Source organism: Petromyzon marinus, unplaced genomic scaffold (genome assembly GCF_048934315.1).
Source record: "Petromyzon marinus isolate PM22_M1 ecotype Great Lakes invasive population unplaced genomic scaffold, UKy_Petmar_22M1.pri1.0 PM_Scaffold_1, whole genome shotgun sequence".
NCBI classification, from domain to species: Eukaryota; Metazoa; Chordata; class Hyperoartia; order Petromyzontiformes; family Petromyzontidae; genus Petromyzon; species Petromyzon marinus.
In genome coordinates, this window is record NW_027423057.1 from 1,049,867 (window position 1) to 1,077,500 (window position 27,634).

At 49.2% G+C, this 27,634-nt stretch overlaps 1 protein-coding gene across 5 annotated transcripts in view; it reads right to left on the reverse strand.

The window, feature by feature from the left end:
- Window positions 1–14,808: 14,808 nt before the first annotated feature.
- Window positions 14,809–27,634, reverse strand: part of LOC142922490 (U3 small nucleolar ribonucleoprotein IMP4-like) — a 14,490-nt gene continuing 1,664 nt past the window's right edge. Inside the window, exons 2-8 of one of the 5 annotated variants that reach the window (XR_012940088.1) lie at window positions 21,025–21,126; window positions 20,661–20,744; window positions 19,688–19,749; window positions 18,263–18,386; window positions 17,590–17,743; window positions 16,709–16,754; window positions 14,809–16,250 (exon numbers count right to left, since the gene is read on the reverse strand). Coding sequence is in view for 1 of the 5 variants with exons in the window: in XM_076063302.1 (XP_075919417.1) it covers window positions 17,622–17,743; window positions 18,263–18,386; window positions 19,688–19,690 (249 nt within the window). In the remaining 4 variants the exon portion in view is untranslated. Of the gene's footprint in view, window positions 16,251–16,554; window positions 16,755–17,589; window positions 17,744–18,262; window positions 18,387–19,687; window positions 19,750–20,475; window positions 20,617–20,660; window positions 20,745–21,024; window positions 21,127–27,634 lie in introns of those variants that run through there. The other 4 variants (XR_012940089.1, XR_012940090.1, XM_076063302.1 and 1 more) reach the window with 4 other exon arrangements.

Here is a 27,634-nt window from a genome sequence, read left to right on the forward strand (position 1 = left end):
GACCACAAGAGGAACACCCTGGTAGCTGTAAAGATCCTGGTGTCACCGTCGAGGTAAGACTTCAGAGACGTGCCATCACGAGGCCGACGTTGTTAAGTCCATTGCCGTGCAATGCGGTGGTGACACTCATGCTTCACAGCGAGAAGGGGGGCCTTGGTTCGGCTCCTGACTCGGGCACCATCGTGTGTGGAGTGTGTACCTTCTACCCCTGTTCTGCATCGGTTCCTTCTAGGTACTCTGGTTTTTCGTCTCTAAAGCTTAAAATACATACACACACAGTGTGAACTGGTATCGGCCAAAACATCCCATTGCTACAAGATTACCTCCACATTACAGTAAGTCATCATTTAATGCTGTAGATACATTCATGAAAAGTTCCGCGTTAAGCGAAAAAGCATTGAACGAAAAGAATCTCTCCATAAATAATGTAACAATAAAGTTTGGCGAGATGCAATGTATGCATACACTGTGAGATGATGAGACCAATAACTGAGGCTATGCTATAGTAATAGGTTTTACCCTTTTAACTGGCACAAAAACTGACACCTTCTTTGGTTCTTTCGGTAATGTCACGTAGAATGAGAATAAAATAATAAAATAATACAATAAAATTCTCACGACGTTTCGGCCACAACGCAAGCGGCCGTCTTCAGGTGAAAGTTACAGACCTGTCGGGACGACAGAGCTCAACACACCCGAGACGTCTTTTCTTAGAGCTTAGTCTCCACTGGTGTTGGACCAGAAGAGTGGAGACTAGGCTCTAAGAAAAGCCGTCTCGGGTGTGGACCAATCAAATTCAAGGACAGTGCATATTATTATCAGAGTTGTCTCTTTTGTTTGCATTTTGACTGCTTGTGTTGTGGTTATTGCAAACATGATGCCTTGAATAAAGGTGTCAGTTTTTGTGCCAGTTAAAAGGGTAAAACCTATTACTATATCTTGTTACTGGCAAAGGAGGTCTCATAATGAGGCTATGCTGTCACGTTACTTTTATCATTCCGAGTACTGTATCATACGCTCAACAGTGCAGCTCAAAAAAGTATTTTGTTGTCGACTACTCACAAACCACGTTATGATGGGCTTATTCCGTGTTATAATGGGTGCGTATCTTGTTAGAATGTGCGTGTTCCATGTTGTAATGGTCGCGTTTCTTGTTACAACGGACACATTCTGCATTGTGTAAAAAGTGTTGAAGAACCACGTTATAACGAAAACGCGTTGTTTTAACGGGCGTTTGCATTTAGTTTTCCCGAATGACCAATGCGATTTGAATGGCTCTTCACCTTCAAATCCTATTGGGTACCCCACGCCAGCTTCTGCGCCCCGTATGGTACCAATGAGAGTCGAGAACGCTACTCTAGCTCACAATGCCGTTAGACCTGGTGAAAGTATATTTAATTATTAATTCTGAATAGCATTTGCCTCTGGGTGTCCCTTAAGCAAGTGTAAGTTATTAATTTGTGGACTTCCTCTGCGCAGCTCCAAGGAAGAAACATTGCAGAGGATGGAGCTCCAGATAGCTCTGGAACTTCAGAGTGAGGACAGCAATGAAGATTACAACGTCATCAAAGTCCTAAACAGCTTTGATTTCAGGGGACACCACTGCCTTGTCCTGGAGCTGTTGAAGTATGTACCGCGTGTTCCATCTCCCCCTCCCTCCGCTAATAGCGTGGTTAACTGATTAACTAAACAAACTTTTTTGTTTTCGTGGAAAAGTCCACTGACCTATTAGTTATTTTTTTGTAAGCGACCTGCCCACAAATGATAGCTTAACAAAGTAACTTATCACGTGGAAATGTATAGCAGCCAAATACTATGAATGCATGTCGATTCAAAATGTGGAGGGGAAAACCAGAGGACCTACAGAATAATCCACATGATCACAGGGAGAACATGCAAACTCCAAATGTACATGCGTCAGGTTCGGGATCAAACCCCACGACCTTACCAGGCGGAGTTGTTATCTTCTCTCCATGGATAACCCTCTACCACCTGGCAAAAATGCCAATGAAATCAAGTTGTCAAGTGGGCAAATGAGCCAACTAATTTGGTTTATCGACAAACCAACGACCTGAACCTACACTGAACTATGACTCTGAATATTGGTCGTGAACATGCACGAACAATATTAAGATTGTTGTTAGCAGAATCAGCACAGCATTTAAGGAGATAACACTGACACTGTGTTGGTGTTGTTTCTGCTTTTGTCTCTCTCACAGGGAGAGCCTTTATGATGTGATGAGAGAATCGGGGTTCCGGTTGGACATGGAAATGGTGAAAAGTTATACCAGGGGAATCCTCATGTTCCTGTCCCACATCTCTTCCAGGAACATAGTTCACGCGGACATCAAGCCAGTGAGTGGACACAGCATTCAGTATGATTTTGTTGCAGAGGCGTATTGTTAGTAGGGAATCGTTCCACGGATAAAACCGGCCACATTAGTCACAAGGTCTATGCGTTCGCTGTTTCCATCTAACTGGAAGGAGGCAGGGTCATTGTACCCCTGGTGAAGATAATGCGGTATAAATTAAACTGTAGTGTAGAGTCGTGTCGGTATTGGGGACTCACCATAGACAAAACTGGCAACGTTGATCACAGCGTTGCCCCAGTCCTTCGGAGACAGAAGCTGGAGCAAATAAAGACTATTTCCTAAGTGTGCCAAACGTGTATTTTGACCTGACAGCTGCCCGTTGTCGGCTTCCACACTGCGAATGGAAAACTTCCGAAGACAAACGCGCGGTGGATAGCGTCATGGAATACGCGAGCTCTCATGTGTAGCTTTTGGTCCGTAACCCGTTAAAGGGCACTCTTGCAGCTGTGAGCTCAATGCGACTCTCCTGTCAGAGGAACCATGATCAGTTGTCAATAGAGCTGCCCTCCTTTACTTCGATGGTCCCTTAGAGTGCTTTGAACATGAGCCTCAAATCAAATCTCTTTTCTAGATGCAATTGAAAGGGGCAACCCCCAGTAATAGCTGTCAACAAACATCAAATGTTGCACTTGACTGACGCTCGTTGACGGCACTACGCCTCGTCTAGTTCCCCTGTTTAGCGTAGGTGGTGGTACGTGATCGTTCCACTGCTGGCTGAATGTTATCGGCATAACCTCTGCATTTGAATTCATTCTGCCCCTTCTCCTGCAGGAAAATGTTCTCATCAAGGACACCGTGACCGGCACTGTGAGGGTCACGGATTTTGGCACGAGCTTTTTTGTGGAAAGTCAACGTGAGTGACCTCTCCTGGGTGTGTGAGTGTCTGCGTGTGGGTGTTTGTCTGATTGTGTATATGTGTGAGTATCTGCGTGTCTGTACATGTGACTGTTCATGTGTGTGATGAAGATGCTGTTTAAGAAACAGTGAGTACACAGACACATATATGTGTTGTTCTTGTGATTGGTGTGCAGCTATGAATGTTGGTGGGACTCTGGAATACTCGGCTCCAGAGCTGCACTTGGGCTACAGCTTGACCTGTGGCGTAGACATGTGGGCGCTGGGTTGCACGGTGGCGGAGTTGGCGACGGGCAGGCAATTATTTCAGTCCGACAGTGACAAAGATTACCTCCCGCGCTGCATTGAGGTATTTCCCACTGGGCGTCCATCCGCTCGTGATGCCCCTCTCTTTCCTTGGAGTCGTGGGTTTTGGGGGTGGCAGGAGGGGAGGTGGCCACTTAGTGATCTTGCAAATAGCGGCCGTCGTATGTTGTGTATGAGTGTACACGTGTCCATCTTGTACGTGTGAGGGGAGCAGTAGTGTAGCGGTTAGCATGCTGCGCTCATGGCCCACACTAGTGATGATTATCTGAACCGGTCCTGGGCCTCCCTTAGTTAGACCCAGCCTTAAATGAGTACCTAGTGCAGTGTGTAAAATACCTGGGTCAATGTGGCCCACCACCCCCTGTCTCTGTGTGCCATAATGCTTGCCCTCAACAAGCGCTGCTGCTGTTGTTACGCTATACTAACAGCACTTGCCCCTACAGTCAGCCGAGGATACACGGGTGACCTTTGTCTTTGTCTCAACCATGTGCAGATTCTGGGAATGCCTCCACGATACATGGTGAATTCAGCTCCCGACAGAAGGCAGTTTTTTGGTGAGTTAAAGGGTGGTGCGAGTGACGGACCGGATTCAGTTTTAAGAAGAGGCCTGCGGCTGTTGTTATTTTTTTGGTGGGAGGGGGGGGGAATGGCCTCTTTTTATTTTAAATTCCTTCGGTGAGTGGGTGGGTAAGTCGGTGTGTGGGCAAGTAGGTTGTAGGGTAAGTGGGCGAATTGGTCAGTGGGTAAGTGGGTGGGCGGGTGAGTGGGGGGTGGTTCGGTGATTGGGTAGGTGGGTAGGTGAGTGAGTGATTGTGTAGGTGGAAGAGTGGGTGGGTGGGTGAGTAGGTTGATGGATGGGTCGGTAAGTGGGTAAGTAGGTGACGTGGTGGTTGGTGACTGCATCTGTCCCGCTGTGCATGGCTCCCGCAGACCGTCAAGGGAAGATGTTGTGCCCAGGCAAGAAAAGGGTACCGGGGAGCTTCCCACTTGAAAGGGTGCTCAAAAGCCACGACCCGGCGTTTGTGGAATTCGTCAGCTTCTGTCTGCGGTAAGACACACCCACCACCCCCTCCCAATGAGGATCCCCCCCCCCCCCCTCCAATTGATCGGCGATCACTCTCCACCGATCGCCAGGAAAATGTGGAGCTGAGTGGGACTGCCGATGTGCAGTACCACCGGTGTCAAGATCGCCCTCTGTGGAGGATGGGGAGGTCCGTGCAAGATGCTGCTGGCCAATGCGATGCTCGGGGCATTTTTAGTCTACTGGGCATCAGAGGATTGCCACTGTTCCTGCTGCTTCCGCTGCTGCCGTGCATTCCTGACCTTGTAGGAGAAGGGAAGCAACTTCAATGCTCTCACCACGCTTCTCTCACTACGTGTGGCGCGTGTGTCTCCCACGCGTCTCTCAACAGATGGGTTCCGGATTCTCGTATGACGCCAGTGCAGGCACTGGATCACAGCTGGCTCCGGACCGCGGCCACCAGCACCACCAGCAATGCCACCACCACTGCTACTCCTGGCCGTGTCCAGTGCTTTGGAGCTGCTGAACGACGGTAACCCACATTCTGCTGACCAATTTTCTAGGCAGTCCATAGAGAGGTGTGGGGCCCAGGGCAAGTCACAACTCCCACATGGAGAAAGTGGCCCAAGTATGGGCATCAAACCCAGGTCCCTCTTTGGCTGTGAGTTCCAGCCCTGCCGCCCACAAACTAACACACGGAGAGTTAAAATCTCACCTGTACATTCGGTTATATACGGATGTATTTTTATAATTGCTTTCTGGGTGAGGACAAATAATGAAGTGGCCATATCTTTGCCATGTAGGTAACCCTTCATCCACTGTGACATCGCCAGCTCCCCCCCTCCGCCCCCCCCGATGGTGGGGGAGGGGATGGCTGCGATCTCTGCTGTAGCAGTAAGTTGGAACAATGTCGTGCGCATCTCTTCACAGAGCGGAGCCGGCGCTGCCCCCATTCTCTTCGCTCGCCTGGGCCTCTGAAGGGAGGCTGAAGGTTGTGGAGGAAGAGGAAACCCTGGTGGAGGAGCTGGTGTTGCAGGAGGAAGAGACCCTGGTGGAGGAGCTGGTGCTGCAAGAGGAGGAGACTCTGGTGGAAGAGCTGGTGGTGCAGGAGGAGCAGACCTTGGTTGAGGAGCTGGTTTTGCAGGAGGAGGAGGCCTTGGTGGAGGAGCTGGTGGTGCAGGAGGAGGAGACTCGGGTGGAGGAACTGGTGGTGCAGGAGGAGGAGACCTTGGTGGAGGAGCTGGTTTTGCAGGAGGAGGAGACCTTGGTGGAGGAGCTGGTTTTGCAGGAGGAGACCTTAGTGGAGGAGCTGGTTTTGCCAGAGGAGGAGACTCTGGTGGAGGAGCTGGTGGTGCAGGAGGAGGAGACACTGGTGGAGGAGCTGGTGGTGCAGGAGGAGGACACCCTGGTGGAGGAGATCGTTGTGGAAGAGATGGTGGTGGAGGAGAAGGAGAAAACAAGGAAAGAGGATCAAGTGATGGTGATGCAGGAGAAGAGGAAGCCAGGGGGCCTGGCCCGCATGGGGAGAGTCATCCGCTCACTCCTCCGACGCGTGCTGCTGTGTGGTGGCCGGTCCACCGCACAGTAGAGATGGTGGTGGTCGTTGATCGGTCTGATCCATGACCACTATCACCACACCTACCACACACACCCTGTACCCACCCACCCCGTGACACCCACCACACTCCACACACACCCTGCACCCACCCACCCCGTGACACCCGCCACCCACCACACTCCACACACACACCCTGCACCCACCCACCCCGTGGCACCAACCACCCATCACACACCACACACACCCTGCACCCATCCACCCCGTGACACCCACCATCCACCACATTCCACACACAACCTGCACCCACCCACCCCGTGACACCCATCACCCACCACACACCCTGCACCCACCCACCCCGTGGCACCCATCACCCACCACACACCCTGTACCCACCCACCCCATAACACCCACCACCCACCACACTCCACACACACCCTGCACCCACCCACCCCGTGACACCCATCACCCACCACACTCCACACACCCTGCACCCACTCACCCTGTGACACCAACCACCCTCCACACACCCCCTGCACCCACCCACCCTGTGACACCAACCACACTCCACACACACCCTGCACCCACCCCGTGACACCCACCAGCCACCACACTCCACACACCCCCTGCACCCACCCACTCCGTGACACCCACCACCCACCACACTCCACACACACCCTGCACCCACCTACCCCGTGACAACCACCACACACCACACTCCACACAAAGGGTTAAGGGTTTTGAGGGTTAGGTGTTTAAAGGATTAGGGGTGGAGAGATCTAGGGGTTTATAGAATTATGGTTTTAACAGTAAAGGGGTATAGAGTGTTAGGGGGTTTGGGATTTTTTGTTGTATTTGGGTTATGGTTTCAAAAGGTGAGGAGTTTAGATGGATAGGGTTTTATGGGTAAATCGGTTTAAAGGGTTAGGGATTTAGAGGATTATAAGTTAAGGGTTTAGAGGTTTACAGGGTGATGGGTTTAGGGCTTTAGAGGGTTAGGTATTTAGAGGGTGTGTGGTTTAGAGGTTTAGGGGTTTAGAGGCTGAGGGTTTTAAGGGTAAAATGTTTTAGAGGTTTAGCGGTTTAGAGGGTGATTAGCTTAGAGGGTTAGGGTTTTAGAGGGGTACAGTTTAGAAGGTTATGGGTTTATAGGGTTATAATTGTAAGGAGTTTGGTGTCCTGAGGTTTAGAAGGTTTATGGGTTTCGATTGTTAAAGGGTTAGTGGTTTAGAGGGCTAGGAGTTTATAAGGTTACGTGTTAAGGGTTTAGAGGTTTTGGGGTTTTTTAGGGGATAAGCATCTTCGATGTTTTGGGGTTTTCTAGGGTTATGGTGTTTAGGGGTTGAGCGTTTTAGGGGTTGATGATTTTAAGGGTTAGGTGTTTAGAGGGTTGGTGTTTAGAGGGTTAGGGGTGCAGAGATCTAGGGCTTTTGAGAATTCTGATTTTAATGGTAAAGGGGTTTAGAGTGTTAGGGGGTTTGGGGTTTCAGGGTATTTGGGTTCTGGTTTCAAAGGGTGAGGAGTTTAGAAAGGATTTGATTTAATGGGTAAAGGCGTTTAGAGGGTTAGAGATTTAGAGGATTATAAGTTGAGCCGTTTAGAGGTTTACAGGGTTATGGGTTTAGGGGTTTAGAGGTTTAGGGGGTTAGAGGGTGAGGGTTTTAAGGATAAAGGGGTTTAGAGTGTTATGGGTTTAGAGAAGTAGCTGTTTAATGGGTTTATGGGTTTCAATTGTTATAGGTTAAGTGGTTTAGAGGGTTAGGAGCTTAGAAGTTTCGGGATGTTTCGGGGATAAGGGGTTTCGTGGTTTATAGACTTCGAGGGTTTAGGGGTTGAGAGTGTTAGCGCTTGAGGGGATTCAAGGGTTAGGGGTTTAGAGGGTTAGGGTTTTAAGGTTAAAGGGCTTTATAGTGTTCGGTGTTTAGAGGATTGGGCTATTAGTGGTGTAGGAGTTTAGAGGGTGAGGGGTTTAGCAGGTTAGGTGCCGAGAGGGTTACGGTTTTAGGGGTTGCGGAGTTTAGAGGGTTTGTGGTTTAGACAGTTAGAGTTTTGGGGGTTTATGGGTGGGGTTTTCGAGGGAGAGGTTTTTAGACAGTTAGGGTTTTAAGGGTAAGGTCGTTTAGAGGATTAGGTGTTTAGAATGTTAGAGTTTAGAAGATTTTGGGGTTAGAGGGTTGGGGGTTTAGAGAGTTAGGTGTTTAGAGATGTATGCGTTTCGATTGTTAGAGGTTGAATGGTTTAGATGGTTAGGAGTTGAGGAGGTTATAATTGTATGTGTTTAGGGGTTTAGAGATATGGGGGTTTTGAGGGTTAGGGGTTTATAGGGTAATGGGGTTTAGCGGTTTAGAGGGTTAGGGGTTTTGGGATTTGGGAGTTTAGAGGGTTTAACACCAAGACTTTGACAACTAATATTATTTATACTAAAGGTGTTTTGGATTGCTCTCCAACACTTAATGGCACTTTTTATTGTCATGACAAACTTTACTAATTGGCTGTGTCGGGTGGTGTCTGGTTTAACGACACATTTATATTTACACGATCTAACCCGAAAATATATTTATTATGGGTTTAGAGGGTTAGGGGCTTAGAGTGTTATGTGTTTAGAGGGTTAGCGTTTTAGGGATATAGGTGTTTTAAGGGTTAGGTGTCTTGAGGGTTAGTTCTTTAGAGGGTATGGGTGTTAAAAGTAGATTTGAAGTTTTCGTGACTGCAGGGATCCATACTCTTTGGTTCTTTCGGTAAAGTCACGTAGGTAGAAATAAAATAAAACAAATCGCGACGTTTTGATCGCAACACAAGCGATCTTCATCAGGTGGGACAACCACAGCAAGAAATGCTGAAGTCGGCGGGAGAGCTGCCATGGCAAGAGGTTATATAGTTAAGAGAGGGGGGAAGAGGCAAGGGGACAGAGAGAAAAGGGGAGGGGTGTGGGGTAGGAAGAGGGGGGGGGCACGTAAGCGCTAGGGGAAGAGGACGTTAGGCTGGTGGGGGGACATGGGCGGGGCAGCAGTAAAACCGGCAGGTAATGATGGAAACAACAACACAAGTTAAGGCATTACCTGGTTGATAGCATCCTTCCAGTGATTGTTTAATTTGTATCCATATTCTCGGTTGAAGTTTTGTCTATACCCTGGAGTCTACAAACTGAGTTGTAACTTCGGCCGCAGTTACGTTGGAGAAATAAAACGACACGTCTCGGACCGTGTTCGCGAACACAAGGCGGATCTGAAACATGGCAGAACCAATACCTCTGCTGTAGTGGCCATTGTTATAACGCTGTGGGCTCGCATGATATTGTTATTTTCCGAGGCCAAGGACAAAACTGCAATCGAGAAGATGGATACAAATTAAACAATCACTGGAAGGATGTTATCAACCAGGTAATGCCTTAACTTGTGTTGTTGTTTCCATCATTACCTGCCGATTACTGCTAGCCCCGCCCACGTCCCCCCCACCCCAGCCTCACGTCCTCTTCTCCTAGCGCTCACGCGGCCCCCCTTCCTCTCCCTACCCCACACCCTCCCCTCTCTCTCTCCCCCTTGCCTCCTCCCCCATCTCATACCTGTATAACCTCTTGCCAAGGCAGCTCTCCCGCCGACTTCAGCATTTTCTTGCTGTGGTTGTCCCACCTGAAAATATCGCTTGTGTTGCGATCGAAACGTCGTGATTTGTTTAATTTTATTTAATTTATACCTACGTGACTTTACCGAAAGAACCAAAGAGTATGGATTCCTGCATTCACGAAAGCTTCAAATAAGATTAAAATAGTTTAGTTTAATTTGTTTATTTTTGAACAGTTTGTCTTTCCTGTCATTTTTTGTATTTTTTTGTTATGTTCTGACCTGCCCGATTGGACGGCTGTGAAAACAGATCTTTGTAGCTCATCGGATTCATCCATTGTAAATAAATATTCAGATTTAAATTCTATTGACCTCTGTGCGAGTCTATGGATTTCTGAGTTTGTGGGCCTCTGTGAGTGTATGGGTCTCTGTCTGAGTCTATGGATCCCTGTGTCAGTATATAGGGTCGCCGTATGAGTCTGAGTGTCTGAAGGAATGTATGGGTCTCTGTTGGAGTCTATGGGTTTCTGGTTCTGGGTCTGAGTGGGAATCTATGGTTCTCTGAGTATGGTTGTTTGTGCGAGTCTTAAGTGCACAAACTGAACTTAAAAAGGGCATTGAGGGGTGCGGAATCCAAGTTGACTATTAAGCTCCCCGCAGTGCAAGCCAGCTCTCTAGTCGTGTCATCATACAGCCCCTGTAATTCTTTATAATAATAATTAGACTTACTCCAGGAAAGCCACGCTGAGTCATAGTAAGGTCCTGAATTTGGTTTTTATTGTAAGATGTTTTCAATCAATGAATAACGAATGCTTACACAAGTGGGGGGAAACCGGAGCACCCGGAGAAAACAAACGTATGTGAAGGGGCAGCATTTTAAACCGTACAGGTGACGATGGCGATGATCCCACTTGCTATAATGCCTTCTCCTGGCCAGTCAGATGCTTTCTCCTGGCCAGCCAGGAGAAGGCACCTCAATGTCCACGAGAAGGGGGTTTCACAATATTTACTGTGTGATCCACCAACCCTTGCTGCCTTCTACAGTGCTGGATCGCAGGCTTGCGTCACCACCTTCTGGCGAGTATTTGTAGTTATTATTTAAAGCTATATAGCGCTCACAAGAACGACTCAAGAGGCGTGAGGAGCCACAGACATGCAGGAAGGAAGCCACGTGGTGAGCCAGCACCAACGATTGTCCAGGCTCTACGGTACTCTGTATGGAGGCATTATTGGCTAATTAATAACGAGTGTTTGTACAAGTGGGGGAAATCGGAGCACCCAGAGAAAAGCCACGTGTGTGAAGGGGCAGCATTTTAAACCGTACAGGTGACGATGGCGATGAGTCCACTTGCTGTACTGCCTTCTCCTGGCGAGGCAGGTTATGCACCTCGACGCCCACGGGAAGAGGATTTCACAACATCATTGTGCGGTGATTTACGAACCCTCGCTGCCTTCCCCAGTGCTGGATTTGAGACGTGCACCACTAACACCAGGCGAATGATAACAACAACAATAACTATACTTATTACTTGGTAGAAAACAACAGGCAAATTATAACAGGCCAATTAAAACAGGCGAATGATAACAGGCAAATGAAAACAGGCGAATGATAACAGGCGAACGATAACAACAGGCGTATGTTTAGAACAGGCGAGTAATAACAATTATTATTTACACTTAGAACTTGATAACAACAATATTTATACGTATAACGTGATCAAGCAGGCCTTAGAGGTGCGAGGAACCACAGACAATCAGGAAGGAAGCCACTTGGTAAGCTGGCACCAACGATTGCCCAAGCTCTGTGACCCTATTGATACGTTTTTATCGACCAGATAGCGAGCGTTACGTGTGGGGGAGACACCGCCCCCTTCGGTGCCTCCATGGTCCAATAGCTGGTCTTCTTGGCGCCACGGTCCCGAGCCCCCTAAAAGTTCCTCATGGAGCAAATCAACAGGTGGGCCATTGCCTTGTCAATTACAGCTCAACAAATTGGCTTATTACGTGGACATTAGTAGCCAAATACTCTAAAAATGTGTTAATAAATGTGGAGGGAAAACGCGGAGGATCCGGAGAAAAATACACGCGACCACGGGGAGATAACATACAAACTCCAAATACAAAGGTGTCAGGGTAAGCATTTAATACACGACCTCCTGGATACCCTACAAAATAGTTAACATCTCGCCACCGTGGCGCCCAATTCTGATCACATGACATAGCAAAACGAACGTCGCGGTGCATAGCAATAATTCAATTGGGCAATTACTGAGCGTTCATAAACGTGAGGGGATACAGGAGTACTTAGAGAAAACCCACTCGTGCAAGGGGGCAACCCTCTATCCCATGCAGACAGAGATGGTGCTTATCCCACTTGCTGTACTGCCTTCTCCTGGCCAGCCAGGATATGCCACCTCAACACCCACTACACCATGAACTTTGTGAACCGAGTTTAAATTTCTGGCCACGGCGAACATCAGTGGCTATCTCCCTCTTCCTCTCTCGTCCCTGCTATTATCTCCCTCTTCTTCCCGCGTCCCTCCCACTATCTACCTCTCCAATCCGTCCCACCATCTCCCTCTTCCTCCCTCGTCCCTCCCACCATCTCCCACTTCCTCCCCAGTACCTTCCACTATCTCCCTCTTCCTCCCACTTGGCTCTACTATCTCCCTCTTCTCCCGTCCCTCGCACTATCTCCCTTTTCTTCCCCCATCCTTCCCACTATCTCCCTCTGCATCTCCAATCCCTCGCATTCTCTCCCTCTTCCTTCCCCTTCCTTCCCACTATCACCTTCTTACTCTAACCGATCTGCCTAATCCTCCCAAATAACTCCCACTATCTCCCTCTACTTCCTCAGTCGCTCCAACTATCTCCCTCTTCATTCCCCTTTCCTGCCACTATCTCCCTCTTCCGCCCCCTTCCCTCCCACTATCTCCCTCTTCCTCTCCCGTCCCCCCCCCCGCTATCTCCTTCTTTCTCTCCCATCCCTACCACTTCCTTCCTCCCCCGTCCCTCCCACTATCTTCTCATCCTCCCCCATCCATCCCACGATCTTCCTCATCCTCTCCCGTACCTTCCGCACCTTCCTTATTTAACACCATCAGGTTCACAGACTCGCCCTCGCTTCTCCCAAGTCAAATAGCCTAGCTTAGACACAACCCTCACCATGTTACACTGACGGCATCGACCGAGACAGCCAACAACTATCCGGCCGCCCAATTATCTAGTGAAGACGGCAGCGACCAAGTCGGCAAAGACAGTGCCAACGAGACGACTCCACTTCCCAGAACCTGCAACCACGAGCTCTCGCTCTCCGCTACTTTTATCCGACTCGGCGCGGCCTGGCTCCGCCCTGGCCGCGCCTCCCTTCTCCAACCCACGAGCGGGTTCCAGGGTCTTCCAGACAGGGTCTCTGTGATCCTTGCCCCAGTGCCTCCGCCCTGCTGACAAACCCGCGTGAGGCTCATTGGCGTGTGTACTCCCCGTCCACCGCAGTTGCCGCTGCTGGACAACAACTATTACTCTACAGTTGTACTGCCCTTCTGTACCGTGCCCCCGAGCCATCAACACGGACTCACAGCATCAACACAGACTCACATGATCAACACAGACTCCCACGATCAACACAGACTCACAGCATCAACAGACTCACACGATAAACAGACTCACAGCATCAATAGGGACTCACACCATCAACACGGAAACACAGGGTCAGTGAGCGAGATGGCGGATGAGTGCATACATGATGTGAGTGGTGGTGAGTTCAAGTTGAGCACCCAGTTTTAAATCTCATTTACTCCCACCACCACCACCACCCTACACACCCTACATACAACAGTCGGAAGTAAATGCCTACACACCCTACATACAATCGTCAGTAGTAGGAGTGGGGAGAAGAGGGCATCAGTGGGGGCGAGGCATGAAGCGTTGAGAAGCCCTCAGATACTCCATAAAACCCCGAGTTTCATGGAGTATAATTTTCAGCATTACAGTTCCATTTTTTTTACGTTAACAAATGTCTCGCGATATATTACATCGTATAGGTAACTAGATTGGGCGAGGGATGGTCTTTTTCGTTGAACAATCAATAAAGCTACGGTGTCGTACTGTGCCCGTATCCGTGTACGGTACTGTGCACTAAAGGAAGAAAAATCGAGCGGCTGAACCTCACTGCCTCCTTACCGGAGGCTGTAAACATCAAGTGACCTGAAAACTGCGATGGGACGTGAAAGACAACATGTAGAGACAAGAGGGCGCCACGTGTGTTCTTCCATGGCAGCAGCAGCATCATCGCAGGCAATGAGGTTCAAATGGGCACAGGAACTTTGAGGTGGACCCACGAGTGGTCGAGCCACAGGGGCGCGCAATCGGCGACCTCTATACGCTTGGCGCAATCCGCACCGTCATTTCACGGAGCCCTTGTCCACTCGACGAGTGCGACGACGCCGTCCCACCGTCATTCGGCGCCTCGTGGTGACATCACAACAGCAAAGCGACAGGTGTTGTTTATTCATTTCTTGAGGCAATTCGAGGGCCCGGTAACATCACGATGTGATCACACACCGTCAACATATACTACACCGGTTATAAAAAAAAACAGCAGGGGATAGAAAAGTGGGGGAGCAGACCCGACCACAGGTATTGTTTAAAAGACGTCAAGCGGACCGGGGGTTTAAAATGCAAGTCCATGCGGACACCAACATCCGAACGATTGTACCAATAAATCCTGAACCTTCTGGAAGATTTCAGCTCCCGCTGGTTTGGATCAGGGTGATGTTGGGGCATTAAATTCCATTAATTGGGAAAGGCGGCAATCTTGTGGGAATGTCCTCGCCAGAGAAGAAACTTGTCGCTTCCATGTTTTATTTTCATCCGACGTCCCATTAGCGAGATCCAGAGCGTGACAGACTCATATGGAGTCGGCCTCCTGTAATTTTTCTGGCCTCATTCTCACCACAGGTGAAGGCAGAGCCACACATCAACGTGCCAATGGGGCCACGGTTGAAGTGGTGGGGCCACGGTTGAAGTGGCGGTGGCCACGGGTCATTTGGCCTCGATCTATTTTCCATGTTGAAGGCCGATTGCCCCAAACATTGCCCGTCATATGCAGTGTCACTGAATAACGTGTGAAACATACTGTAGCATATACAAAATTTTATTTTCTTCATACATTAAATACAATAAACACAATAAACATGAAATGCGTATAGGACATTTATAACTCTCTCAATGACCAAACTTGTATTTTATGAACACACTTAGACGAGCAAAACATGACAAAAGTGTTCCAGATTTCAGTTTCAATTGAGACTGAAATCCGGAATCATTACCCCCTACTGACAGACTAATAATACCCGCTCGCAGGCCAAGTGCTGATTCACCTTGGGGCCTCGCCTGGTATAGAGGTCGTGGGTTAAATCCCGACGCCTGTACATCTGGAGTTTGCATGTTCTCCCCGTGACCGCGTGGATTTCTCTCTGGGTCCTTCGGTTTTTCCCTCCACATTTAGAAACATGCGTTTAAAAGTATTTGGCTGCTATATATTTCTGCGTGACAAGCCACTTTATAGCGCTTTCATTTGTGGCCCGGTCGTTCCTGAAAGAGAGCTATACAGCTGAGTGGGCCTTACCTGGTTAAATAAAAATAGATTAGTTTTGTTACTTTATTTTGTCCACAGGGGGACAGCTACGGGGGGGGGGGGGTGCCCATTAAAATGGTCGAGATGAGATGCAACTTAAGGCGCTTGTGACTTCCCAAAAATATTATTTATGGCAGGTTTTCACATCTAAACATCCCGGGTGGCATTGAAGCCAAGAGCTCCCACCCTAGGTGAGTAGCTACGAGAGCGGTGCTGTGCACGGCGACACGCGACTTTCTCCATCTGCCTGACTTGGTATTTTCTTTTTTGTTACTTAAATAAATGTTAATGTTTCGTTTTGTGTACGTGTGTATGTACACCGTTTGGGGAGCGGTGGTGCAGCAGTTAGCGCACTACGAACTCAGCCATCTGAGTACATGGTGTGGTGTGTTTAACATCGCAAAACTGGGGAGGACAAAGGCAGCCAGACGTGGGGCTGGCCACACAACCACTTCTGTGCCATGCCGGCCATCATAGGTGCTACCCGTTAACAGCACTTGCCCCAGCAATCTGTTAACGGCGATACGGAGTACCTTTGTCTTTTTGTGCAATTGTGTGCTTCTGTGTGCGACGCATGCGACGATGTGCATGTTTGTGTTTGATAAATGTACATCCGCAATGTGTGTGTGACGCGTATGATGCGCGTGTGTGACGAGGGTTGGAACAGCGATTCACGCAGTGCCCTATCCACGCGGCGACCTCTCCTCAACGTCTCGAGCCTCGGCGGAGAGCGCCGCGAGGTTCGACTCCAACTCCGGCTTTGCAGGGACAAACCCCCCCCAATGCCCCTCCCCCCAGGCCCGTGGGGGGGGGGAAGTCGCCCCACTCCCTCACTCCACGCTCAGGAACTTCCTCTTCTTCGCCGTGTTCATGTACGGTCGCCAAGGCCACTCCACCTCGGCGGTGGCCGCGTTGTCCAGCGTGCCCAGTTTAATCTCGTAGACTGCGCGACACACAAAAGCAAAGATCCCCCCCATGCAGCCTTTAACAGACGGCGTGGGAAAAGCGCTGTTCGTGTGTTAGCATGTAGGAAAGCCAGCACGGCACACCAAGGGGTGGGTGTGGGTGGCCAGCATTACGTCCGATCATCTTTGAATTTACACATCGCATCCGGGGTGGGGGAATGCGAGTCGGGTCACGGTACAGCGAATGCGACCAGAGCAGCGACCCCACCGACTCAAGTTCCGATCCGCTCTACAAGTCACCCGCGGGCCACCTAGCCCGAGGCTAGACTCTTACATTCAGCCCATCATCCTCTCAGGGGTCGATAAAATTTACAACCACTTCGTAGGGAAGTCCACAAGGAATGTGGAATTTCCACCGCCTCTGCAGGGGTGTAAAGTGGAGACGAGTAACAATGTGTCAGGCAGACTTGCGCTCCATCTCGAATCACGGTCCCACCTCCTTCAACTCGATGTCCTTGCCGTCGCGCTTGTAGACGTTGTGCCTGTTGGGAGGGGGGGGGGGGGCACAGAAGTCACGGGAGGGGATGCGGCAAGTTACACGGACTGCGCTGGACTCTCATTAAGCGTCCTCGCAGACGTTTGCCAGTTAGAGGCCAGCGGCCGCCCTGTTTAATACAGCGTATGCATTAACAAATGAACAACATTACGCGCCTTCAGCTTCAGAGATGGCGTTAAATAAAAACTCTGTCCCGTTACTCAAAAACTAAAGTAAAACGAAACTATTTTTATTTTACCACTGAGCTATGTAGCTCTTTTTCACAAAAAAATGTTTAGCAGCCAAATACTCGAAATTCAAGTTTCTAAATGTGTAGGGAAAAACCCGGAGGACCCGGAGAAAAATCAAAGTGACCAGGAGGAGAACATGCAAACTCCGAATATACAGGCGGACACACAGTACCTGGCCCAAAAGTCTGCTCACTCTTTCCCATTCCGAGACATCTGCAAATTGCCGGGTGGTAGGTGTCACGTTCACCGCTGAATCTCGGTACGCGCGAGCGGCTCGGCGTTTATTTTATTTATAGAGGTGTAGCTCTGCTGTTTTAAAAATACATTGCCCTCACCGCAGAGAACCATAGTAACACGACCGGCACTGTATGGAACAAAACTATGTCACACGCCCTCCCGCATGGCCTTATGGGAGCCTCGGTATGTCTTCAGGGTTCAGAAGACATACTTGAGTTTTTCTTACGGTTCCGTTTCGATGACGTATATGTACATCATGGAAATGAGAAAGGGTTATAGGCTATACGAGGGATCTTGTGCTTGGGGGATTGGCGAGGAAGATGTGGGTGAGACTGGCACGGTACCCGCACGCACCCTCTTTCCGAGTCGTGACGTGAAGTTGTGCATCACGAGGTGTGGCAATGCCTTGGACATCGTGTCCACGTCCGGATGTCGTGCAGCATCACCACGCTAGACAGCGTCAAGTACGCCGTGGGGCCCAGCGGCAGGTGGCACATCACTATCCCGTCTGTGGCATCGTACCACGTGTCACATGGACAGCACGCCGGAGAGTTAGACACACCACAGGTGTCACACAGACAGTGTACTAGAGAGTTAGACACACTGCCATACCATCTGCGGCATCACACCACATAACACTGCACAGACAGTTAAGACACCGCAATCCCCCGTCTGCAGCATCATACTACACACCGCACATCGTACACACAGTTAAATACACCTCCATCCCCTGTCTGTTGCACCGCATCACACACGTCACACCATGCATCACACCGGGGAGCGGGAGCGGAGTGGCTATCTCATTACACTACAAATCCGGTGACCTGACTTCGATTTCCGGTGTGTCCAAGCATCGACAGTGGGGAGACAAAAGGGGCCAGATGCGGTAATGACCACACCACCCACCCCGCTGTGTGCTCTGCCGGCCTTCGTAGGTCACTCGACAAACAGCACTTGCCCTGACAGCCTGTTAAAGGCTACACGGGGGAGCTTTGTCGACTGCGGTGCGTGCGCGTGCCTGGCATACCGCGGTGCTCATGCAGGATGATGAAGTCGGTGACGGTGTTGGCGCAGCACGCCCGCACCAGCGCCTCCAGCTTGTGGCCTCCGCGGTTCATCGGCTGAGCGTTCGGCAGGATCAGCTTCATCTCCTGCGGTGGTGGTGGGAGGGTGGTGTGGTAACATGACAGCAAGTGGTCACACGCCGAGTCAGCTCTTCCCACCGGCGTCCGTCCCGGCCACGCTGCTTTCGCCCCCCCCACCTCCCCGCCCCCCCCACTGCATCCGACTCGGGTTGTGTTGTTTGTTTTTTCCATTGCGGAAGCCGAGCCGTACCGGTATACGCGGTTGCCAAACCCCGTGTTGGCACAACTGGGATGCGCCATTGGAAAAACTTTACTATTTTTATTTTACCAGGTAAGGCCCACTGAGCTATGCAGCTCTTTTCCAGAAGCGACCTGGCCACAAATCATAGCTCAACTAAGTGGCTTATCGTCATGTGGAAATTTATAGCAGCCAAATACTCTTAAACGGACGTTGATTCTAAATGCAGAGGGAAAAACAGGAAGACCTGGACAGAAATCCACGCGACTCGTCAAAAAGAGAGACACGCAGCTCCAAATATACAGCAGGCATCAGGGTCAGGATTGAACCTACGATCTCCTGTATACCACGTGAGGAAGTTAACATCTCGCCACAGTGGTGCCCCCAATGGTACATCTTTCCCGTGACCACCGACCGTGCGTACAGTGCTACAGTAGATACATTTTTCGATCAATGGAAAGGATCGATCATAGGATAAAGGCGGACTGAATCGCGAGGAATGAAGTTGACAAAAGCTGCATGCACCAAACCAAAGTGTCCAACGCTCCACCACTGACGACCCCCCACCTCCCCACACAGCCTCCACCTTTCACCAATAACTAGATTTCTTCAGGTTAACTCAACGGATGCGAGTTGTCTCACACTGCACAAGCCCGATGATTGGTCGACACGGCTCGTGTGAGGTGCAAGGAACTGATTCTAAAGCCGATAGAGAACATGTGTGTGTGTGCGATAATTTAGCAGTTAGCATGCTGCCCCACAAACCTGGTAATCCGAGGTTGATTTCTGTTTATAGCCAACACCAGTGGCGATTATCTGAACTGGTCCTGGGCCTCCCCTAGATCGACTCAGCCTCAAATGAGTACCTAGTGCTGTGTGTAAACATCATCACTAGAGAGATAAAGGCGGCCAGTCGTGATGCTGGCCACCCAAACCCTCGCAAACAGCACCTGCCCCAAGAGCCTGTTAAGGTTATATGGGGGACCTCTGTCTTTGCGCGTTTGTACACACGCAATACACGGGGACCCACATCCCTCATGTGACCCCAAACCCTGTAGCCCCTGTGACCCCGTGCCCGCATCTTGATGAACTGCTTGAGGAGGGAGCCGGGGTCGCGAGAGGTCGTCACCATGATGTGTGGGTCCTTCACGCCGGCTCAGCGGTACTCGTCATCCATGTGGCTGCTCACTCCTACTGACACGGGGGGGGGGGGGTGTGGATAGAGAGAGGGGGTAGATGGGGCAGGGGGGACAGAGAGGGTAGGTGATCATTTGTCATACTTCCCCGTGCGGGTGAGTGAAGGTGTGTGTATGGGTGGATGGAAGGAGCGACCAGGAATGTTTTAGAATATCACTCTGCAGTGATCGCGTTGATTTTGTGTAGCCAGCTGAGCACTAATGAGACCTGGAAGAGTCCCAATTGCAAGAGTAGGTGATTGATATGGCGGTTGAGTGGGTAAATTGAGTAAGATGATGAGTGAGTGAATGAGTGGGTCAGTGTATGTTAAACCTCTTTGTTACAGCACATAGCCAACCGTGGTAATCGGAAGTGTGACAAACTAACCACAAAAAGCAGTTCTCAAGAAATGAGTTTGTCAATCTAGTCGATGATTTAAAAGTGCAAAGCTCCAATGGCTTCCTAATATTGTAAGGAAGGCTGCTCCAGAAGGAAGACCGCTCCAGAAGTACACGTGATGTGGTGACCACCGCCTTCATTCGACATTCGACCAAAATTTACGCCAGCCACCACACACACACGGCGGACTCTTTTCCGCGTTCACGCCACGGGATTTTTCAAAGTCCACTTGGGAAGCAATCGCCGTGCGGTATTTACGGTCAACGCAACTGCGGCATTAAACCCATTAAACCGGTGGGGGGGGGGGGGGGGTTGAGGGCCCGCCGTTCTCGAACCGCGAACCTCTGCGGCAAAACACGGTGCCACCGCTTGGCAGGAAGGACCGACGACGAGCCGTGGATGCGCGCCGACTCGGCGTGTCTAGCGGGCGGAGACGCGCGACGCTTATCCCCCTGCCTCGAGAGTCTCGCAGGAAGGAAGAGAGAGAGAGATGCGAGGAGACCCGATGGTGAGGGATGTGAGCTCACCCTCCCCTCTCTGGTCGTCGAACTCCACGGCCTTCTGGAGTTCAAGCGCCTCCCACCGCAGGTCCATAGGCAGCACCAGGTTTTCTACGGTGACGACGTCAGGGGACGGGGGAGGGGGGGCAGTGGGTGTGGGTCGGGCGGAGGAGAATTAACAAGGAAGGAAAATCATGCGCACGCATGGATTCATTCGGAAACACTTTCCAAGCGCGGTTTTCTTCTCGCCTGTATTGTCAGACCGTCTTGTCCCATCTTAGTCCATCTTGCGTGTCTCATTGTCTCTAGATCCGTCTCTAGTCTGTCTCGCTGTCTCTCGTCCGTCTTGTCGTCGTGAGCCCATCTCTAGATCCTTCTCGCTGCCCGTTACCATCGAGCGCCCTCTTGAGCCGTGCCTTCTCCTCCATGAAAATCTTCTTGGCCTCGTGCGCCTTGCGGTAGAGGTACTCGCTGTGCAGTTGCGCCTGCTCAGCTGCACCACCAAACAAAGACAAAGATCCCCCATGTAGCCTTCGACAGGACTGTCGGGTGCAAGTGCTGTTAACGAGCAGCACCTTTGATACACGAAGGGGGGTGTGTGGCCAGCACCACATCCGTCCGCCTTTATCTCCCCAGTGGCGATGTTTACACAATGCACCAGGTACTCATTTGAGGCTGAGTCGACCAAGGGGAGGCCCAGGAACGGAATCGTCACCAGTGTTGGCCGTGAGCGGGAATTGAACTCGGGTCGCTGGGTTCGTAGTGCAGCGTAGCGCTAACCGTGAGACGACCATAAACAACAACCGCCATTCGCCACGAAGTGGTGATGTCACCACGGCGCTCGTGCCAGGCTACGTGCAGGTTAAGGCCACATGAAGCGTCGAACGCCCGCTGGCAGCAGGAGGTCACAGACAGACAGACCCAGGTTGCCATTGGTTGCTTGACTGAGATGACTGGCCGATGCACCACCTGTGCCCCCTACTGTGCTACACCACCGCTCCCACCTACACAAACTCCCTTGGGCTATACTCTTTGGTTCTTTCGGTAAAGTCACATAGGCATAAAATATAAAATAAATTAAATCACGATGCTTCGGGCACAACACAAGCGTCCATCATCAGGTGGGACAAACCACAGCAAGAAACAATTGCTGAAGTGGGCAAAAGAGCTGCTGTAAGCAAGAGACTATATAGGTAAGAGAAGGGGGGAGGAGCCAGGGAGGAGAGAAAGAGGGGGGGGGGTATGGGGAGGGGAGTGGGAAGCTTAAGAAATTGGAGATGCGGAAAGTGAAGGCAACACCATGAAGCAGTTAAGGTTTTACCTGGTTAATAACATCTTTCCAATGATTGCTCAATTTGAATCAATTTTCTCGGTTGAAGATATGTCTGTGTTTATACATCTGGATGGCTTCATGAACAAACCTTTGCTAGTAGCCCGAAGGTTTGCAGAGCACCTTGGTCTCGGAAAAAAACAATATCATGCGAGCCCACAGCGTTATAACAATGGTCAGCTATGGCAGAGATATTGGTTCTGCCATGTTTCAGATCTGCCTTGTGCTCACGGACACGGTTCAAGATATATCGTTTCGTTTCCCCAATGTAACAATCACCCTTGGGCTATCATTTGTGATGGCCAGGTGGCTTCTGAAAAAAAGAAAGCTACATAGCTCAGTGGGGACTTACCTGGTAAAGATGTAGTGGAGTAGGAAGGTGTGCTGGGGAAACTGCGTGATTGTATTGATCACACGGCCAGTGTGGGGTTTATACTGTTTGGTTCTATTTGGTAAAGTCACGTAAAAAACAACAAAAAATGAAAAAAATCACGACGTTTCGGCTACAACACAAGTGGCCTTCATCAGGTGAAGGGACCAGACTGTCTAGAGGACAGCGCTGGAGTGAACACAGCCAAGCTCAGACTGCGACCTTTAAGCTGTGTGAGAGGACGCAGAACACCTTGACAAAGGAATTAGCATAAAAATTTGCATTTAATTGGCGGACTTAGCATGATGAATAATGTACAGGGGGGGAGCATGTGAAGACCTGCGAGGGGAGGAGTTTACATATTGATGGTGTGAAAAGGAATTTAAGCAGCTGCGAAAGTTTGGGATACCACTACTTGAAAAAATATACTGTACCATTGAAAATTAGTTTAATGTTTGGGTTGATTCAGAAGATCTTTCCAATGGTTGCTTAATTTGAAACCATCCTCTCAGTTGAAATTGTGTCTGTATTTGTAAATCTGAATTGCCTCGTTAACAAATGTCTGATAAAAACCCGTGGGTTTGCAAAGAACCTTGGTATCGGAGAACATTATATCGTGATCACCCACAGTGTTGTAACAGTGATCAGCTACGGCAGAAGAATTCTTTCTGCCGTGTTTCAAATCTGATTTGTGCTCGCGAATTCGGTCAGAGACATGTCGTTTCGTCTCCCCGATATAGCAGTCACCACAGGTGCAGGTCAATTTGTAAACTCCGGGGTACCGTAAGTCAGGAATGACATCCTTCACGGAAGGGATCAGGTCACGGATTTTGTGTACTGTATTGAACCGGACCAGGATCTTGTGTTTGCTTAGAATTTTGGAGATCTTTTTAGTAACACCTGCTAGATATGGTAGTGTGATGGTTTTGATTGGAGTATCAAGTGGTTGTTTTTGTATGGAGGGAGAAACAGCTTGGCAGATGGTACAGATCAGAGTATCCATTCCTTTTTAGGGTCAGATGTACATGTTTTAATTCACTGGTCAGGTGGTGTTGGTCCGAAATGCAATGAGCCCTGTGGTATAACGTTTTGATGAGATAATTCTTTTGCATCGGGTGGTGATGGGAATCAGGTTTCAAGTAGGAATCTGTGTGGGTGGGTTTCCTGTAGACAGAATGTCCCAATGAGCCATCAGGTCTCCTCTCAAACAGAACATCCAAGAATAGCAGCTTGCAATCTTTCTCCACTTCCATGGTGAATTTGATGGCGGGGTGTCTGGAATTAATGTGGTCTAGGAAAAGGTTCAAAGCCGGGAGGCCATGTGGCCAAATGAGGAAAGTGTCGTCTACATATCTCATCCACAGGGAAGGTCTGAGGGTGGAAGTCTGGATGGCGTCTGATTCAAATTTCTCCATGAAAATATTGGCTATCACTGGTGACAAGGGGGATCCCATGGGGGTACCCTCATTTTGTTTATAGAAGGAGCCATTCAAGTAAAGTAGGTTATCGTTGAGGCAGTGCCTAACCAGTGCAGGTGTATCGGGGTCTAGTCCATATTGGACCAAATTTTCAATTATTTCAATGGTATCAGGTCTGGGACCTTGGTGAACAAAGAGACCACATCGAAGCTGACAAGGATATGGTCAGGGGACAGTACAACGTCTTTGACCATAGAGACCAATTGTGCTGAGTTAAGTACTGCTGAGGCGGTCTTGCCAGTATAAGACAGCAAGGTATCTGACAGAAAACGGGCTAGTCTATAGGTAGGGGAGTTGATCGTGGATACGATGGGTCGTAGTGGGGTGCCTTCTTTATGAATCTTGGGAAGACCATAGAATCTAGGGGGTCTTGCAGCAGAAGGTTTTAGGGAGGGACGTTTAGTTGGGTCGATTAGGGAGGTCGAACTTATGATGATCTTGTTGGTTTTTTATCGCTAGGCTATTAGTAGGGTTATTTTTGATTTTTGAGTAACTTCCATCGTTGAGCAGATTCTGGATTTTGTTGTTGTATGAATCTTTAGCCATATTTACAGTAGCGTTGCCTTTATCGGCTGAGAGGATGACTAAATCACTTCTGTTTTTTTAATTCGCGAGTTCAGAGCGTTCATTTTTGCTGATGTTACTAATGGGTTTCTTAGCATTCTTAAGAATAGTGGCTATTGCAGCTCTCGCAACGTCTGCTTGGATGTGTCCTACGCCTTTGAGGGCTACATCGACCTGAGAGATGATATCATCTACTGGTATGTGTTTTGGGGTGGCAGCAAAATTCAGCCCTCTAGCCAGTACTGTTTTCAGATTGTCCGAAATCGGGGTGCTACTCTGATTAATGACGATTTTGTTGACGTCTAGTTTTGTTATATGTGGAACTGGGTTCTTCTTTGATAGGTGGTTGAATTTAGAAATCAGGTTAGATTTACATTTGACTGACAGTGAATCAGCAGAAGAAGCAGTCATGTTGTCTACGTGATTCCAATCAGAAGGTGACATTTTTTCTGTTAACATTAAATGAGCTTGTAGGAGAGTCCTGTCTAAAGTATCGAGTTCAAATTGAAGTAGCCTTATCCTCTCTGAGATTAAAGATAGGCTGGTCTTAAACAGAATCTGTTTAGAATTCGGAGAAGATACAGCAGCAGAAGTGAGTGTGAAAGCGATGGGTATTACCTTGTGATCGCGGCATCTTTTGAGGAAGGTCAGCGTCTCGATGAGCTGTGACTTCTTGTCCCGTTGTCTGTTAAAAGCTCTAACAGATAGGTGAAAGCCCTCCCCGTAGAGGTTATCAATTCTAGATTTAAAGCTTTCGTGACTGCAAGGATCCATACTGTTTGGTTCTATTTGGTAAAGTCATCAGGTGAAGGGACCAGACTGTCTAGAGGACAGCGATGGAGTGAACACAGCCAAGTTCAGACTGCGACCTTTAAGCTGTGTGAGAGGAAGCAGAGCGCCTTGACGAAGGAATTAGCATAAAAATTTGCATTTAATTGGCGGACTTAGCATGATGAACAATGTACAGGGGGGGGGCATGTGCAGACCTGCGAGGGGGGAGGGGGGGAGTTTGCATATTGATGGTGTGAAAAGGGAATTTAAGCAGCTGCGAAAGTTTGGGATACCACTACTTGAAAAAATATACTGTACCGTTGAAAATTAGTTTAATGTTTGGTTTGATTCGTGAAGGATGTCATTCCTGACTTACAGTACCCCGGAGTTTACAAATTCACCTGCACCTGTGGTGACTGCTATATCGGGGAGACGAAACGACTTGTCTCTAACCGAATTCGCGAGCACAAATCAGATTTGAAACACGGCAGAACGAAATCTTCTGTCGTAGCTGATCACTGTTACAACACTGTGGGTGATTACGATGTAATTTTATCCGATACCAAGGTTCTTTGCAAACCCACGGGTTTTTATCAGAGATTTGTTCACGAGGCAATTCAGATTTACAAACACACACAATTTCAACCGAGAGGATGGTTTCAAATTAAGCAACCATTGGAAAGATGTTCTGAATCAAACCAAACATTAAACTAATTTTCAATGGTACAGTATATTTTTTCAAGTAGTGGTATCCCAAACTTTTGCAGCTGCTTAAATTCCCTTTTCACACCATCAATATGTAAACCCCCCCCTCCCCCCCTCGCAGGTCTGCACATGCCCCCCCCCCCCCCCCCCGTACAATGCTCATCATGCTAAGTCCGCCAATTAAATGCTAATTTTTATGGTAATTCCTTTGTCAAGGCGCTCTGCTTCCTCTCACTCAGCTTAAAGGTCGCAGTCTGAGCTTGGCTGTGTTCACTCCAGCGCTGTCCTCTAGACAGTCTGGTCCCTTCATCTGATGAAGGCCACTTGTGTTGTGGCCGAAACGTCGTGAATTTTTTTTATTTGTTGTTGTTTTTTACGTGACTTTACCGAATAGAACCAAACAGTATGGATCCTTGCAGTCACGAAAGCTTTAAATCTAGAAGTGTGGGGTTTATCTGGGGTCAGCCTGAGGAGACGGCGGAAACAGTGGGGTCGTGTTAGGACAGCCAGGTGAAGAGGCTGTGGTGATGAGGTAACGGTCGAGCCAATTAAGCCAGAAGGGCTGTGATTGGTTGGTGCTGTTGCTGCGGCCGAGGAGGTGTCGAGGTGTCTGGAAAAAGGCAGGTGGTTGAAGATGCGAGGCGTGCGGAGGCACGTGGACCAATTACTTAACGAAAATGAGAATGGGGATAAATTGGGGGGAGAAAGAGAGAGAGGAAGAGATTGGAGTTGGGAGCTGTGCGGTGAAGACGTGGAGTTCGGAAACAGAGTTTAGAAGAGAGTTGGAGCATGGTGATAGCGAAGCTGAAGCAAGACGAAGCAGTTAGCAGTGCACTGAGCATAGTGATAGCGAAGCTGAAGAAGACGGAGCAGTTAGCAGTGGAGAGAGCGTAGTGAAGCTGAAGAAGACGGAGCAGTTAGCAGTGGAGAGAGCGTAGTGAAGCTGAAGAAGACGGAGCAGTTAGCAGTGGAGAGAGCGTAGTAATAGAGGAGCTGGAGACGAGGTGTGCGGAGACAGAGAAGTGAGATTGGGTTTCGCTGTGTACGACGACGCTGTATAGCGGAGGAGCTGAGGAGGATAGCCAGCAGTGGAGAGAGCGTAGGAATAGAGTTGAAGACGTGTGTGTGTGCGGAGAAAAGCGACGTGATACTGGGAACCAAGGTGGTGAGCGAGACGGGCGAAGCACGGCGAGCGAGCCGTGGTGTCCAGGATACGGTGGAGTGTGGAGAACGTGTTAACGATGAAAATAAAGAAGTGGTTGAAGAAAGACATAAGTTGTTCGTGTAAAGTTCAACCACTACAAAAATATATCTTAATAGTTTAGTTTATAGTTTTTCAATTACAATCAGCCGGCGTGTGGCACGTGTCTCCGCGCGAGAAGACGTGAACTTCTTTCGCACCGTACGCAGCCAACCGCGCTGAATAAGAGACACGAGCCCAGACGAAGATGCAGCAGCAAGCAGCAACAAACCACGAGCTTGCACTCTGAGTGCGGCACCACGATGCTCCTAGCGACGTCGTTGATTAATGTCTGTAATTAATATCGATGGTGAATCTCTGTAATTAATATCGATGATTCGATTCCACGAGAACAGATTCCACAAGAATCGATTCCACAACTATTCTATTAAAGCAAAGTACGCGATTCAATTCAAACGTGTTCATTCCGGTATCATAAGAATCGGTATTCATTCTGTGCTGGAGGAATCCGATGCGCTATAAAGCTCTTTGATCACAGATGTGCCAGTAGGGGGCATGGGGTCATAACGTCACAACAACAAA